The sequence below is a fragment of the Bison bison genome, unplaced genomic scaffold (genome assembly GCF_000754665.1).
Source record: "Bison bison bison isolate TAMUID 2011002044 unplaced genomic scaffold, Bison_UMD1.0 scf7180017864236, whole genome shotgun sequence".
In the NCBI taxonomy this organism is placed as follows: Eukaryota; Metazoa; Chordata; class Mammalia; order Artiodactyla; family Bovidae; genus Bison; species Bison bison.
Genome location: NW_011494808.1, coordinates 3191129 through 3207751, shown reverse-complemented (window position 1 = coordinate 3207751; position 16623 = coordinate 3191129). Strand labels below are relative to the sequence as shown.

Here is a 16623-nt window from a genome sequence, read left to right as displayed (position 1 = left end):
CCCCCGCCCCGTTCCTGAGCATGCACCCTCTGCAGCGTTACCGATGAATCATTAGGCGAGACACCGTGTGCAGGAAAGTGCACGCACAGCGTGCGTGCCTAAAGACTAGTTAGTAATTAAACAGGCAGGTGAAAAAAACAGCATTGCCTCCCCCACCTCCTGTTCCTTTTCTGAGCACCTTCCCTCCTCCGTCCACTGACTTCTGTGATATTCACTTTCTTGCTTTTTCTTTATAGCTTTCCCACCGACGTCTGCATACCTAGACCACGCCGTTTTTACTCTGCCTGCTTTTGAACTTCTGCGAAATTGTGTGTGTCATTTCGTGGCTTTTCATTCCTAGTAAGTTTGTGTAGATCCATAGGTAGTTTTCACCGCTGTCTAGTACTTCACTCTATGAATATAACCATCTGTCCACGCTACTGTCGTTGGGCAAATTTTGCACTTGTAGTTTGCGGCTAAGAACAGTGCTCTAACATTCTTATCTCTATAGACTGGTGCCACGTGTAAGTTTTTGGGGGGAATAGATGCCTTTGAATCCTAGAATTTTTGAGGTATAGGGTATGCATAACTTTACTGCATGATGCCAGACTTTTATTTGTGGTGCAGCAAAATTAGCTTCCCAGCACACACCTTTCTTTGGTTTGGGGTTCCTGGAGCCCCCTTTTCTCATTAAAACTAGGTTTTGGAGCTCCCTTTACCCATTAAGATTAGGTTTTGTCATTGAGCTTTCGGAACTGCCAAGACACCATTGGGTTTGTTTGTTTGTTTTCCACATATGTATATTTGGCTGCATCAGGTTTTAGCTGCAGCACAGGGAATCTTGTTGAGGCAAGCGGGATCTCTAGTTACGGCACGTGTGCTCAGTAGGTTGTGTTAGTTGCCCTGCGGCCTGTAGGGTCTTAGTTCCCTGACCAGGGATTGAACCAGCATCCCCTGTATTGCACGGCAAATTCTTAATCACTGGACCACCAGGGAAGTCCCAGCATTGAGTTTTTAGTGATGCTTTTCAGAGTACCGGTTATCAGATTTTTCATTTTGTGAATGTAGAAAATCTTACCGGAAGTCTTCTCAGCGGTGTTTTAAATATTCTCCCCTACAGCATTTTATTTTAAAGGCAGAGAAACCTTTAGAAGTGATAAAATGTACCTCACCCGCCCTTGTTTCCTCTGTTGGTGCCTCTGGACCTTTGTGGAACCAGAGTTTCTACATTCTGAGCTAGGTTATATCTGTAGGCTCCCTGGCGCTGTTAAGTGACCGTCTGCCTTGTTAGGCAAGTGAAGTCAGCAAGTTGGTTTGCCCTCCTGTGCAGCCTTTCTTGGAATGTGGATCCTTTCTGGAAGGCCTGTCCCGCGTGAGCATCTTTGCTCCACCTGCTCCCTTTCTCAGGCCTTTGACCTCGGCCTCCCAGGTCTCAGGTTTGAGGGCTCACCCACAATGCACTTGTGCGTGATGTGTTCTTGAGCGTTCCATTCGGTAGCTGCGGTTTCCCTCCATGAAGGAAATCATATTAAAAACTTCTTGCATGTGAGTACTTGTCTGCAAAAGCCATGTTTCTACATGAATTTGGGTAAAAAGACATTGAGTTTTCTCCTTTGAAGTTATGGAATTTCCTACACTTCCTTTGTTTGTCTGTGTTGTTTTTTTCCTGAAAGCTTTGGAAAAGATCAAAGGGAATCAAGTGGGACTTGTCTTAGCTCTCTTTCTCTGGTTCCTTGGAAGCTAGTTCTCATCTACAGCTGTTTTATCAGCTTCACGTAAACACGGTACTGTCCTTCGTGGCAATGTGCCAAATTTATCCAGTCCTCCCAAGAAACACATACTTAGAGCTCTGATTAAAGAGGGCTTGGGATGCTGCTCAGTGCAGTTGTGGGGAAGGCGTGGCTAAGTTTTATCATGGTTCCATGGACTCATTGAAGATGGTTAATAATAGTAATCAAAGTATCGTAGCTTCCATTTATTGAGAGCCTGCCAACATGCCACATGTTTTACCTATTATCTCATCAACTCCACAAAACAAGTGTGTTGTTTTGTTTTTTTTTTTTTTGCCAAAAAAGTTCAACATAGTTTGTTAATTTTATGTATTTTACTTATGAGGAAGCTGAGACCCAGATTTTGCACGAGTACGCAGTTGTCTGACTGCGAAACTCGTTTTTCTTCAATATATTAAGCTACTCGATAAGCCTTGGCCAGCTAAGCAGTAATGAAGCCAGTGCGGAAATCAGTTCCTCTTCTATCAGTTACCAGCACCATTCCCAAGATCGATGTGTTTTGTTTCTGTAAATCTCAAATAGTTTAAGACAGAGTACTGATCACTTGTTTTCATTTAGCAGGATCCTATGAAATAGATGAGATACCATGTTTTATAAATTTCATACCCTTTCCTTGGGGTTTCAAGCAAGTAGTGCATTTAGTGCGAGGCCCTGTCGTGCCTGTCACTGAGGTCTTCAGAAGGTGCCCCCCTCCTGGAAACCAGCAGTCTCTAAGGTGCTTGGAAAGAATGGTAGACGTCTTAAATCTTTGAGCAGTGAAGCCTAACTTTCATCCCTGAAGGGAGGAAGCAGGCACTGGCCTTTGTGTTTATTATTAAAGTAATACATCCTGGCAAAGAATTCAGACTGTAGAATTTTATCCTGGGAAAGATACGAATCTGGCTCTCCCAGGCCAGCTGCCCACTTGTAAGCGTTTTAACCTTTGCTGTTTACCTTTCCTGCCTTTTATTTATTTATTTTTTAATTCCAAAAAAACTCCGATTCAGAGAAGTGTGGTGGTAAAAGGAAATTAAGAAATCCTCAAATCCCAGCCTTTTCCTTTTGCAGAAAATGAGCGGTCCTGAGAGATTTAAGTGACAGCAGAATTGGAGCCGAACTCTGGGCCTCCATGCCTCCTCACGGTGCCTGGGCTCGAGCTGAGAACCCGCGCCCTCAGTTACAGTCAGAAGTACTGTTTTGTCTCGGGCCAGTAGAACCTGGAGGACTGGAGTTCAGGTTGACGTTGGAACTCATTTCCAAGTCATCTCTTCAAGTAGATGATTTTATTTCTTTTTATTGTTTATCCCCTGTAATGCCTCTTTCCAAACTGAAGTGGTGGATCAATACCTCATTGCTGAGCCACTAACTCCTACAGGTCCTTTTTTGACTTTGATGATAAGAGAGACTGCTGGCGGAAGTTAACTATTGAAACCCCCAACAAGCCGATCAGACACCGCTAGCAGTTGTCCGTGCGAGGGCTGGTGTTTCCACATGGCGAGGAAACGCAGCCAAAAGGACCACAGGTTCCTCTGTGAAACTTCCCAGCTGTCTCTGCCCTTCCCACCCTCTCTCAGCCCAGGCACCTTCTTCAGTGACACTAGAATTTGTGGAAATAAAAAGTGACTCTTCGTTTCAACAACATTGGACACTTTTGCTAGAAGATGGTGCAAATAACATTGCATGATCCTGCAACACTCAAAGTATCCTGGATCTCTGAGCTCTCGAAAATGTGAAGAAAGCAGAATCTTAAGAGTGGCATTGGTAGAAGTCATATATTTATTCAGTAGAGTGTGTGCATATATTTTTATTGAAAACTGTAGTTGATTTGCAATGTCAACGTTAGTTTCAGGGGTACAGCAGAGCGATTCAGTTATAGGGAAGGGTGGGATGAGTTGGGAGATTGGGCTTGACATACACTACCGTGTGTAAAACAGTTACTGGCAAACCTGCTGTATAGCACGGCTGATCCCGGGGCTTTGTGATGACCTAGAGGAGGGGGATGGGGTGGAGGAGGGAGGCTCAAGGGGAAAGAGGGAGGGGATATAGGTATACCTATGGCTGAGTCACATGATTGTACAGCAGAAACTGACACAACATCATACAGCATTATACTCCAATAAAAAAGGAATATATTGTGTGTGCGTGTATACACACAAATATATATATATAGAGTTTATACAGTAGAATGTAGTCACTTTATCACTGATTACACCTGGAAGAATACAGAAACAAATGCAACCCATTTTTTTTTTAAGTACAAAGTAATAAGCTCCCTACATGTACAGCATATGAGAGAATCCTAGCAACCTGATTGAGTAATTAGAGGCTGGGAATCTTGACGTGGGATAACATTTGCTTATCTTTGAGCAGATGTGAGTCATCCTCATGCCCTTAGGACTTCTGACACAGCCCAGCATCTCAATTTAAACAGAGGAAACCTGGCCATAATACAAATCTAAATTGTCCGCGTGGCCACCCTGAGATTGTTGGAGGCTGTTTTCTTCAGTTGGCTGTTCATCTGAGTGTTCTTTTGAATAAAATCCTGAGGTGAAAACTCCTTCTCTGAGTTCCTGGTGTGTGCTTTCATTAAGATTACTCAAAACCTGTCATTAGAAAGTTCCTGATGCATCAGGCCATTACTATGTGTAAAGCCGATGATAGCTGTCTTTGATCTGTTTGTTTGCTTAAGTTTCTTCCGTGAGAGGTCATTCATTTTCTTACTAGTTTTTCAGGTCCTTTTCTAAAGTGTTAAGACTTTCACACTCAAAGTTTCCTTTGAACAGAAACTCACCTGATTAATGATGCCATTGAATAAAGCTATTTTCAGGGCAGTACATTATACACATAGAGGATTTTATTTATAAATAGTTGTATAGATGTCATTGAATATTTATTGCCTTTATTTCCCTTTCGGTGTCTTATGAGATTTTAAGTAACTTCAGTGTTTGTCATCTGAAAGAAATAGGAATTACCTGTGATATTTGGACTCTGATGTGGTCTGGCTAATTTCCCTCATACTTACAGAAATCGGGTATTATTTTCCTCCAGTTGAGTGATAACTTTCTCAACTGGGAAGGATCCTTTTGTATGTTGCCTTGTCTCTTCATAAGGAAATTCAACCTGAGAGTCATTCTGACTGCCAAGCAGGTCACAGAATTCTGAACTATAAGCTGAGCTTAGTCCCAGCTGAGACCAGTAGTTTTCCAAGCACCAGAATTTTTATTAATTCAAGTAGTCTCAGGATAGCTATCAAAGGCTGTGTGTTCTATGGTCTTTTAACTTTTCAAATTACCAGCACCGTAAGTAAGGTAAGTCGCTCCTGTTTGTTAGGTCCTGCTGTGTACAGGACAGCATGCCAGGTAGGGCAGGAACGTTTGCAGAAGCAGACAGTGTCTTTCCTTCCCTGTCCGTGCTGGTACATTCCATGATGCTCATTCAGTGCCGTGAGGGACAGGATGGGGTGTGATCTACATGGGGAATGCATGTGGTGTTCAGGAGTAAGGAAAGAGCCCCTGGGCGTGAGGAATGCCCTTTATTCCTTAACACCTTTTATTTTTTACTCTATTTTTGTCGATGCTGGGCCTTCATTGCTGCATGCGGGCTTTCTCTGGTTGCAGCAAGCGGAGGCTACTCTCGTTGCAGAGCACAGGCCCTAGGCTCACGGGCTCAGTAGTTGTGGCTCAACGGACTTAGTTGCCCTGTGGCGGCTGGGATCTTCCCAGATCAAAGATCGGACCTCTGTCTCCTGCATTGGCAGGCGGATTTTTAACCAGTAGACCAGCAGGGAAGTCCTATTCTTTAATAATTAAAAAAAAAACCAAAAAACTCACTGCTGGAGTTATCTTCTAATGCAACCTACTGCAAGTGGGCACTAAAAGAGGTCAGCTACATTTGTGTTGTTTTTAATGGATATATTTCATTTTCACTGTACTGTTTGTAATTTTCATCTTGTTTCTTTGCCTTTTAGACCTGGAATGGCCAAATATCAAGGTGAAGTTCAAAGTTTGAAACTGGATGATGATTCAGTCATAGAAGGAGTAAGTGACCAAGTACTCGTGGCGGTTGTGGTCAGTCTCGCTTTGATTGCTACCCTGGTATATGCACTTTTCAGGTGAGACTAAAGGACAAAAGAATTGAGATAATGCATATTTCCAAGGGCAACTGACTGACTGTGTCTAGTAATGGTCAATACTTAATGTGAAAAGGAAGTGCTAGACTTCAGTGACTGTGAAACGTATTAAGGCATTTTGTTTTCCTGTCATCAACGTTGTCCAGTCAGAAAAAATTTAAATCTGTCATCCATATTTTGAATGAAATGTTAATATTTTCTGTTGGACTGTCACAGTTTTAACATGTGATTTTCATAATTGAACTCATCAACTTGCAGCTGATACAATAGGCGCAAATATATTTTCATGTTTAAATGAAAAAACCTGGGGCCAAAAATACCTTGGACAGTGTAGAGGGACTTAAGATTAGAATTAAAGTTACTGTTGTAGAATCAGGAATAATAAAGATCTCAGATGTCTATATGCCAGTACAAGAGACAAGGTAATAAACTAGAAATGTAAATACTGACAAATAGAGGTTAATTTCATATGTATCATTGAAAACAGAAATGAGCAAAAAAGTATAAAATAGAAAAGAGATTAATTCCAAAAACTACAGATCTTTTCGTTTCTTATAAAAATTAAGAAAGGATTATTGAACAGGGTGTGAGCATTCTCTTTTACTTCTGCATGGTTAGTTTCTGAATTAGGGTGACATTATGTTGATTTCAGTAGAATACTTACACGGTACTTGGTGATGCACTTGTGGGCATAGTGGGGAACTGATGACCAGATGATAGCAGATTTAGTATCTGCTGAGTTTATAACTGATGGACAAGTCATTCCCAGGAGTACTGATTATGTTTTAATGTATACCAAAACAGGACACTGAATTTTTGTAGGGCTCTGACCTTTGAGCTTGTTCTACTCGTGTCTATTAGCAAGTGGGTTGAAGAAGAAAACAGAAGCGCACTTATTAGATTGTTCATTGAGAAGGATAGCTGATATATTGATACAACAGAATCAAGATTCAGAAATGGGTCATCCTATACCTCTGTGGTAGGCTGGTTTTTGACAGTGGCACCAACACCTCTTAGTAGGGAAAGAGTTCAACAAATGATGTTGGGACAAGGTTACCTACATGCAGAAAAATAAAGTTGACTGTATCATATACAAAAATTAACTCAAGATGGATCAAAGATTTAAATGTAAGAACTAAAACTATAAAACTCTAGGAGTAAATCATGGAAATTGATATGATGCCACAAGCATGATCAACAAAAGAAAATAGATAAATTGGAATTCATCAAAAGTAACAACTTTTTTTTGCTTCAAAGACCGTCATCAAGGCAATGAAGTCAGTTCACTGAATGGGAGAAAATATTTCAGATCACATGTCTGATCTGAAATATTTCATACATAGGCCCTTATGTCTGAATAGATAGAGAACTCAAAACTCTGTAACAAAAAGACAAATAACACAGTTAATAAATGGGCAAAGGATCAGAATAGGCATTCCTCCAAAGATGTACAAACGGCCAACAAGTACGTGAACGCGTGCCTGACATCGTTAGTCATTCAGGGAAATGCAAACCAAACCACAGTGAAATACAGCTTCACACTCACTTCACTGGGATGGCTGGGTTCAAAAAGTCAAATCATGGTGATTGTTGGGGGTGTGGGGAAATTGGAGCCCTCATACACTGGTAGTGCAGGCACCTTGGAAAGCCTTCAGTTCCTCAGATGACTAAGCATAGAGTCGCCATGTGTCCTAGCAGTTTCACTCCCCTGTATGTGTACAGTGAGAAATGAAAGCATATCTCCCTGTAAAAACATGTACAGGGATGTTCACAGCAGGATTGTTCCTAATATCCAAAAGGTGGAAACAGATGACTGGATCCATCAACAGGAAAATGGATAAACAAAATGTGGTAGGTCCATGCAAAGGCATATCATTCAGCTATGAAAAGAAATGAACACTGATGGATGCGTGCTGCCTTATGGAGGGAACTTGAAAGCACTTTGCTAAGTGACATGAACCAGACACAAAAGGCCGTGTGTTTGAGTCTGTTTGTATGTCCACAATAGGAAAATCTGCAGAGACAGAAAGTAGATTCATGGTAGAAAGTAGATTCTAGAGGGACTAGAGTAGAAGGTAGAGGTGTAGGGAGAGAGAGCTGAATGTTTCTTTTTGAAATGATGAAAATGTTCTAAAATTGACTGTGGTGATTTAATTATATCTCAATAAAGCTGCTTTTAAAATGAGTCATGACTAGGTAAATTCCAAAAAAAAGAAATTTGTTCCTTACCTATTAAGAATGGGATATAGAGATAGGAATTTATTGTCATTTGAAAGTATCCACGATAAATTGTTGAGTGAGAATTAAGTGAAAGACACCTCATAAAACCATAGGTCAAGTAGCCCATTTTGTTTTTAAGACGGATTTTTATAAATTAATTTTATTGAAAAATCGTTTTCCTTTATTTTTCTAATTTCTCTACTAGGGATAATTATTGCTTGTAAATAAAAGTGTTTTCCTCACAGGCTGCAGTGATGTGAAACCCAAAATGAAAAGTTTCTATTAACAAGGCAATTGTATATTGTAGATGCCAAAAGCTTACCAGCATTAGAGTGTGTTAATCAGAATAATCAGATAAAGTTTGCATATAGATTATATTCAGCTTGGGTTAAGCATTTTAAACTGGAAGAGAGTCAGGGGAGGTTATGAAAATGGGCAAAGCTACGGAAACAAACCATATAAAAATGCCCGGAAGAACTGGGGATATCTCGCTTAGGGGAAGGACTGTAGGATGCACAAACTTTACATATGGCGAGGGTGTGTTTTGTTGAAGAAGAGAAAGTTTTATTCTGTGTAGCTTCACGGCTTGCACTAGGGTGTCCAGGAAAGACCTGTGGACATTTCCTGCTTCTGCAGTGAAGGAACCTGTTCCTCCTGTTTCTGTCTTATGTGTCTACTTCATTCTTATACGGAACTCTACTTCTGGTCACCAAATGTAGGTGGGTTTTCCCCTGCCAAGCAGTTCTTCTTGACACCATCTGGGCGTCCCACAGTTTAACTCAGTTCTGACCCTGTCTGCCTGGAGACAGTGTCAGATCATCGCACAGGTTAAGGGCTCAGTCCCACCACACTTCAGATGCCAACAGCCAGTGATAGGTCCCCAGGTTACCCACCGCCTCTGTCTGATTTCTGTCCTCAGGTTTTCCACCAGAAATCGGAGGCTCTCGTAACCCCCGCCTCAGGTTCGATTACCTTGCCAGAGCAGCTCACAGAAGTCGGGGAAGCAGTGGGCTTACCAGTTTATTAAGGGGTGTGATGAAGGATACAGATACACAGACAGGTGACGAGGTGCATTGGGCAAGGCCTGGGGCGGTCCTGAGTGCAGGAGCCTCTGTCCCTGTGGGGTCGGGGTGTGGGGTCATCCCCTTCCTGGGGTGGACGTGTTCACCTGTATGAAGCTCTCCAGGGATTTTGTGGAGGCATCTTCATGTAGACGTGATCAGTTATTAACTCTGTTTCTGGGCCCTCTCCTCTTTCTGGAGAATGGGGCCAGGAGTCGGGGGGTGGGGGACTCTGAAAATTCCAGCCTTCTAATCCTGTGCTTGTTGTTCCGGTGACCAGCCCTCATCTGGGTGCCCACCCAGAGTCACCTGCTGGGAACAAAAGACACTCCTGTCACCCAGGAATTTACAAGGGTTTCAGGAGCTCTGTGTGAGGGACCATGTCAGAGACCAAATATTATATAAAACAGGGTGCTCCTAGTGTACTTATCACTTAGGGATTTACCAAGTGTTTCTGGAGGTCTGTGCCAGGGACCAGGGCAGAGACCAGTGTGTGTACTTTCTATTACCTTATATAGGGCCAGCAGGTAGGGACTAATGACGAGGTTTCAGCTTAAGATACAACTTCTCAAATAACATAAGGTGCTCTCCCAGTGCTCGGATGCTGTATTGAATCTGTCACACGATTGGACTTGGGTAGGGAGGTCAGTTTAAGTTGCTGTCTGGCTCTTCAGATTCAAATTCAGTTTGCAGCTGTAATCCTGTCCCTTCCAACTGGAGCCATCAATAAGTTGAAGGAGAGGCAGCATGCATAGAATAAGAGTCAAACAAAGGAACCTTTTATCTTTTTCTGTAATTTCTTTGATGTTTTTAGTCATTATGATTCATTCATTCTTCACGTTGTGGTGAAATACCCGTAACATAAAAGTCATCATTTAAGTACTCATTGGCATTAGGAACATTCACAGTGCTGTGCAACCATCACCACTGTCATTTCTAGAACTTTCTCACCATTCGAAACAGAAACTCTACCAGCTAAATAATAGCTCCCTATTCCTCCTCTCCCAGTCCCTGGTAACCTTTATTCCAACTTCCGTCTCAAGAAATTAGGCTAGTCTACATACCTCATAAACAGGAATTGGACAGTATTTTGTCCTTTTGTGTCTGGCTTGTCTCTCTTAGTGTAATGCATTCTAGGTTCATCTATGCTGTATCATCCACCAGAATTTTATTCCTTTTTTACAGTCGAATAGTATTCCATGGCACATGTATACTATATTTATTCGTCTGTTGATGGACATTTGGGTTGTTCCCACCTTCTGGCTGTTGTGAATGGTGCTCTGTGAATGAGGGGCTACAAGAAAGCGTTTGAGTCCCTGCTTCCTACTGGAATTCCTGGATCATACAGTAACGCTGTGTTTAACTTTTTGAGGAACGTTTAATCTGTTTTTCACAGCAACTGCCGCGTCTTACATCCCCCCCAGCAGCGCACGACCGCTCCAGTATCCCTGCATCCTGGCCAGCAGTTGATACTTTCTGCTTTTTTGATAGTCATCCTCGTGGATGTGAATTGGTATCTCATTGTGGTTTTGGTTTGCATTTCACTAATGACTAATGATGTTGGACATCATTTCATGTGCTTATTGGCGATTTGTGTATCTTCTTTAGAGAAATGTTTATTCCAGTCTTTCATGCATATTTGAATTAGGGTGTTGCCTTTTTGGTGTTTGAGTCATGAGTTCTTTCTATATTCTGTCTCAATCACTTATCAAATATATGGCTTACTAATACTCTCATTCTGTTGGTTGTCCTTTTGGCCTCTTTTTTTAATTCTTCTTTCCCTTGGTTTATCGTATTTATTTGTCTCGCTGTGCCGGGTTTTTGTCGCTGGACGCATGGGCTTCCTCTAGTTGTGGGGAGTGGGGCTCCTCTAGTTTGGCGCCCGGCCTCCTCGTGGAGCACGGCTCTAGGGCCCGAGGGCTTCAGTGGTTGCTGCTCCCGGCTCTGGAGTGTGGGCTCAGTAGTTGTGGTGCGTGGACTTAGTTGCTCCGAGGCATGTGGGATCTTCCCAGATCAGGGATTGAACCCATGTCTCCTGCGTTGGCAGGAGGATTCATTACCACCGAGCCACCAGGGAAGCCCTGCTTTTATCCTCTTGATAGTGTTCCTTGATGCACAAAATTTTTTAAATTTTGATGAAGTTCAATTTATCTTTTTTTTTTTCTCTCTCTTTTGTTGCCCATGTTTTGGTGTCATGGTTATGAAGTCATTGTTAAGTTGAAGGTCACAAAGATTTCCGTCTATGTTTTTTCTAAGATTTTTATAGTTCTAGCTCGTGAGTTTAGGTGCTAGATCCATTTTGAGTTAATTTTTGTATATGATATGAGCTGCTACTGCTAAGTCGCTTCAGTCATGTCCAACTCTGTGCGACTCCATAGACGGCAGCCCACCAGGCTCCTCCGTCCGTGGGATTTTCCAGGCAAGAGTAACTGGAGTGGGGTGCCATTGCCTTCTCCAATATAATATGAGGTAAGGGTTCAAATTCATTGTTTTGCATGTGGATAGCCAGTTTTTCCAACATCTTTTGTTGCAAAGGCTGTCCTTACTCCACTAAAGGGCCTTGGCATCCTTGTCAAAAGCCAATGAACCATATATATCTAAGCGTGTCTCTCTGGTCTCTGTGGTCAGCTCCCTTGGTTTATGCATTTGGCCTTGTTACTGGTACTGTTTTTACTATAACTTTGCAGCAAGTTTTGAAATCAGGAAGTGTCTTACAACTTCTTTCCTCTCTTTCAAGATTATTTTGCCTCTTTGGAGTCCCTGGAGATACCGTGTAAATTTTAGGATGCGTTTTTCTATTTCTGCCAAGAATGCCGTTGGGATTTTGATAGAGGTGGCACTGAATCTGTAGCTAGATCACTTCGGATAGTATTGACATCTTAACAGTGTTGTCTTCCGGTCTGTGAACATGGGATGTCTTCTTTAATATTTCTCAGCAGTGCTTTGTAGTTTAATTAATTTCTTTTAAAATATTTTCAATTTATTCTTCCTGCTTAAGCCATTAATAATAGCTGACATGTGTTGACGGACCAGAAGCCAGTGACAAACGTCTGGTATGCAGGTTAACCCATGCTTGCATATCAGTAAACTTTGATTCCAATTTCATTTCTTGACCCACGCTTTGGGTATCATTGCTTTCCTCACCTGAGAGGTTCCTGGCTCCTTTCCAGGGCTACGTGTAACTTAACTAGTTTGACAGTTTGGGTTTCTCCTTTCAAAGAATGTAGAAGGACCATAAATCGTTGATAGATACAACAACAGGTGTTCTTCTGTTCCATCGTGGAGCCACTCACTTTGGCATCTCAGTTTAGACCTTCTTCGTGTCAAATGCAATCATTTTCTCATCGCTAAGGTGATCATAGTATTAAAAAACAAAAATTCAGCCAGTTCATTTGAAGATCTAATTGGCTTTACTAAGCTATTCATGAATCAGGCAGCTTCCTGTCCAGCAAGTAGAGAGGTGGCCAGAGGAGCTGTATGAAATGGAAGGGTTTCATAGGCAGAAGGAGGGTGGGGCAAAGAAGTTATTTGCAAAAGTAGGGATTATTTCAGGCCGGGACTACTACTTCTGGGGGAAGGAAATGGCAGGGGTCTTAGCCTTGCAGACCACCTCCTTGGTGCTGACCCAGAAACCCCAGATTGGCTGATTCTCATCACCTGGGGAAGGTGGGCCAGGTGTGAACTCTAGGTTTGGCGTCGTGGGCTGTAGCACAAGTGACCAATGACTAACCCGCAGTTTTCTCTATCACGATATGTTCCAGATTTCTAATCTAGCTCTCAATCTATCTAGATTATCCCATTTTCTGGATTTTTGGTTCCGTACCCAAAGTTGCCGGTCACATTTAGTTACCTGAAGCTCACACCACGATCAGAATCTTGGGCTGTTTTTTCTTGTTCTTTGACTGCACCTTGACTTTCTAATATTCTATCAGATTTAAGAATTTCATATATTTTATGGAAAGAAACTAAAAGAAATACCTTCCAGTGACATGGGTTTTATATATATAAATATTTATATATAATAAACATTTATATTGTCTAATATATTTATATACATTTATATATTATACATATATATATATACACACATACTCTGAAACTCATGACTTTTTTTCAGTGAAAGGGAATGAATGGTTCTGCAGTGTCAAAGAGTCAAGAATTTCCAGTTAGCTGTGTGTTTGAAAAAGTGAAAATGTTGGTTGTTCAGTCATGTTTGCAACCCCATGGACTGTATAGCCCACCAGGCTCCTCTGTCCATGGGATTCTCCAGGCAAGAATTCTGAAGTGGATAGCCATTCCCTTCTCCAGGGGGTCTTCCCAACCTAGGGATCCAACCTGGGTTTCTTGCATTGCAGGCAGATTCTTTATTATCTGGGCCACCAGGGAAGCTGCTGCTGCTGCTGCTAAGTCACTTCAGTCATGTCCAATTCTGTGCGACCCCATAGACAGCAGCCCACCAGTCTCCCCCGTCCCTGGGATTCTCCAGGCAAGAACACTGGAGTGGGTTGCCATTGCCTTCTCCAGGGAAGCCCATACTGGTGTGTAAATGAGACAGTTCCTAGCCTGTTCCTGGATACGTTGTTTTTCCCACAGCAGCTTTCTTTCACTGATTCATTCATTCAATCATAAGAACATAACATTTAAAAATAAATAATCCACCAAAATTTAAGATGTTTAAACAGAGTTCAAGCAGTTTCATTACATTGATGTCAAGCTTCTGATTAGATATTTGACTTTAAATTGCTTTTTTTGTCATCTCTGAAATAATGGTTATATTTTTTCAGCTTTCTTTTCTAAAATTTAAATGTTTTACTAAAAATTAAATAACCATAGGATGGATATCTGTAATTTTTCTTATCCCATTGAAATGCTGATTTGGAATTCTAGGTGCTGGGGAATATTGATTCAGCCAGAGAGTAAAGGTCCTTCTATAGATTAACACCAGTGCTGAGTGGACTTGAAATATTGCCGTTAAAAGAGATTTAGGTTTAGAAAAAACTGCTACAGCCAAATGAAGTTAAACCGATTCAGATGTAAATCTGCGCTTCCCACCCTACAACCTTAACTAGAGCTTCTGATTTTCAGTCCTCTCGTGTCTTGTCCTTTTGTATCGGCCACTAACATCTTACCTTTGATTCTTTTTTTTTTTAATTGGTGTATAATTGCTTACAGTGTGTTCGTTTCTGGTGGACAGTGTTACGAATCGCCGTATATATGCGTACATCCCCTCCCCCTTGGGCCTCCCTCCCACCTGCGCCCTTCCAGCCCTCTAGGCCCTGGCAGGGCGCAGAGCTGAGCTCCCTGTGCGCTTCAGCAGGTCCCCTCTAGCTGTCTGCATGTGGTGGTGTGTATACGGCAGTGCTACTCTCTCAATTCATGCCACCCTCTCCCTCCCCCGCTGTGCCCACAAGTCCGTTCTCTGCATCTGCGTCTCCGTCCCTACCTTGGAAATAGATTCATTTGTGCCATTTTTCTGGATGCCACATATAGATGTTAATATGCAGTATTTGTTTTTCTCTTTCTGCGTTCACTCTGTTTGACACACTCTAGGTCCATCCACATCTTGTTAATGTTTTAAGATATTAGTAGTATGATAGGTTTGGGCTTTTCTACATCATACATTTTGGTTTGGGTTTTTTTCTGTCCCCTGTGTCCTTATAGGTGAAAAGTTGGGAGAAAGACCTGATTAGATATGGAGAAGTTTTGTCTTGCATAATAATATGAGACATTTTACAGAAAAAGTAAACGTGTTAATTGTTCTCTATATGACGTGTGAGTCTGCAATTACATTCAGTCCCCAGGGCACTAGGCCTGTGGGTTTCATCATTTGCTCGTTACACTCGGTCAGTGCGCTCAGAATGGCCTAGAATGTTCAGTCCTGCAGCTGGAGTACAGGTGTTGGTTGTCATCTCTGCTTCTCACGTTACCAGGAGTCTGGGTCAAAAGTTAGATCGAGAAGGAAAACTGATTCATCAGACAGTGTTTTATATTGAAACTTTACTATGTTTTTCTTCAACAGAAATGCACATCAAAATATTCACCCAGAAAACCAAGAGCTAGTGAGGGTGCTTCGGGAACAGCTTCAAACAGAACAGGTACTGTCGTGACACGAGTCTGCGCGTTTGTGTGAGGAGGCCGTAGTCTTACCCCTTTTGCGGAAGAAATAGTGATGGAATATCCGTAAATTCCTTCCACAGAAGCACAGGCTTCTCTCCTGCTTGGAGTTAGTTACCTTTCGTTATCCTGTTGATTGTACGTTTTCAGATTAGGCAAATGATTAGCCTTAATCTAAGATATTTTCATGTGCTAATTTTAATTTGCTTTAAAAGACAGCAGTTTCCTATTTAACTGATAAGGAAAAAAATCACTGTCTCATTGACTTTAATGAAATGTGGTGGAAAAACTACTCTTTCTAAAATACATTCCCCTAAGACCTTCAAATAAATGACTGTAACGGGTAGGTTTTTTTTTTTTCCTTTTTTTTTTTTCTTCTCTGGTCAAAATTAACAAAACTAGCTAGGCAGAGAGGAGAACTCTCCTCTGCCTCGTCTTTGTTTTGAGCTGTATGGACTCACTAAGAACCAGAAATATATTTCATGAAGGCTGGGTTAAGTAGGATATTATACACCTTCACGGGGCTTCCCAGGTGGCGTTGCCAGTGCAGGAGTTGTTAAGAGACGCGGGTTTGATCCCTGGGTCGGGAAGATTCCCTAGAGGAGGGCCTGGCAACCCATTCCAGTATTCTTGCCTGGAGAATCCCATGGACAGAGAAGCCTGGTGGGCTACTGTCCATAGGGTCGCAAAGAGTCAGACACAATTGAAGTGACTAAAGCACAGCACACCTTCATCTGAGACAGCGAACATCAAAAAAAAAAAAAAATTAAAAATTGATTGCCTACCCACCAATCCAACTTTAATTCCAAAGAGAGTTTTTATGATATATCCATTTACCTCTTATTTATTAACCATCTACCATATGCCAAATACTGTTCCAGGCGTGGGAAATTCATTCATGAACTAAATGGACAAGAATTCTTGCTCCATAGAACTTTAATCCCATGACACAGAAATAGTGTAAACATATTCGTAGTATTGTGTTCCAGAGCTCTTGTTATCAATAATTCACGCAGGGATGGCGTTTTATAATTTACAAAGTGATTTCCCATATAACTATGTCATTTAATCTCCAAACATGTCGCACGGTCAGGGATGTATGAATGAAGCAGATGTTAGAAATAGAAGAAAAGTGAACCCTTGGAGAGTTGCTCGGCCCACCGGATTCTTCACCGAGTGAAGGCTTCAGCTCAGCCTGCAGAGTAATTCAGGATAACTTAACTCTTTCTAATAGAGTAACTCCAGAGTTAGTCCAGGTTTTCATCTTTAGACCGTGTTCAGGAAGCAAGGTAGAGCCCGTGCAGGGTAAGGGGAACAGCAGCGGAGGCTCGTGAGTTTATCAAACCTGTAA

At 41.8% G+C, this 16623-nt stretch overlaps 2 protein-coding genes across 3 annotated transcripts in view; one reads left to right on the top strand and one right to left on the bottom strand.

Moving 5' to 3' along the window:
* HOOK3 (hook microtubule-tethering protein 3) overlaps positions 1-3241 on the bottom strand; it is a 92139-nt gene extending 88898 nt beyond the window's left edge. The window contains exons 1-2 of the mRNA XM_010846449.1: positions 3188-3241; positions 42-98 (exon numbers count right to left, since the gene is read on the bottom strand). Coding sequence (XP_010844751.1) covers positions 42-98; positions 3188-3241 — 111 coding nt within the window. The remainder of the gene's footprint in view (positions 1-41; positions 99-3187) is intronic.
* RNF170 (ring finger protein 170) overlaps positions 108-16623 on the top strand; it is a 33084-nt gene continuing 16568 nt past the window's right edge. The window contains exons 1-3 of one of the 2 annotated variants that reach the window (XM_010846391.1): positions 108-339; positions 5716-5859; positions 15178-15253. In XM_010846391.1, the coding sequence (XP_010844693.1) occupies positions 5723-5859; positions 15178-15253 (213 nt within the window). In that variant the 5' untranslated portion in view covers positions 108-339; positions 5716-5722. Of the gene's footprint in view, positions 340-5709; positions 5860-15177; positions 15254-16623 lie in introns of those variants that run through there. The other variant, XM_010846392.1, reaches the window with a different exon arrangement.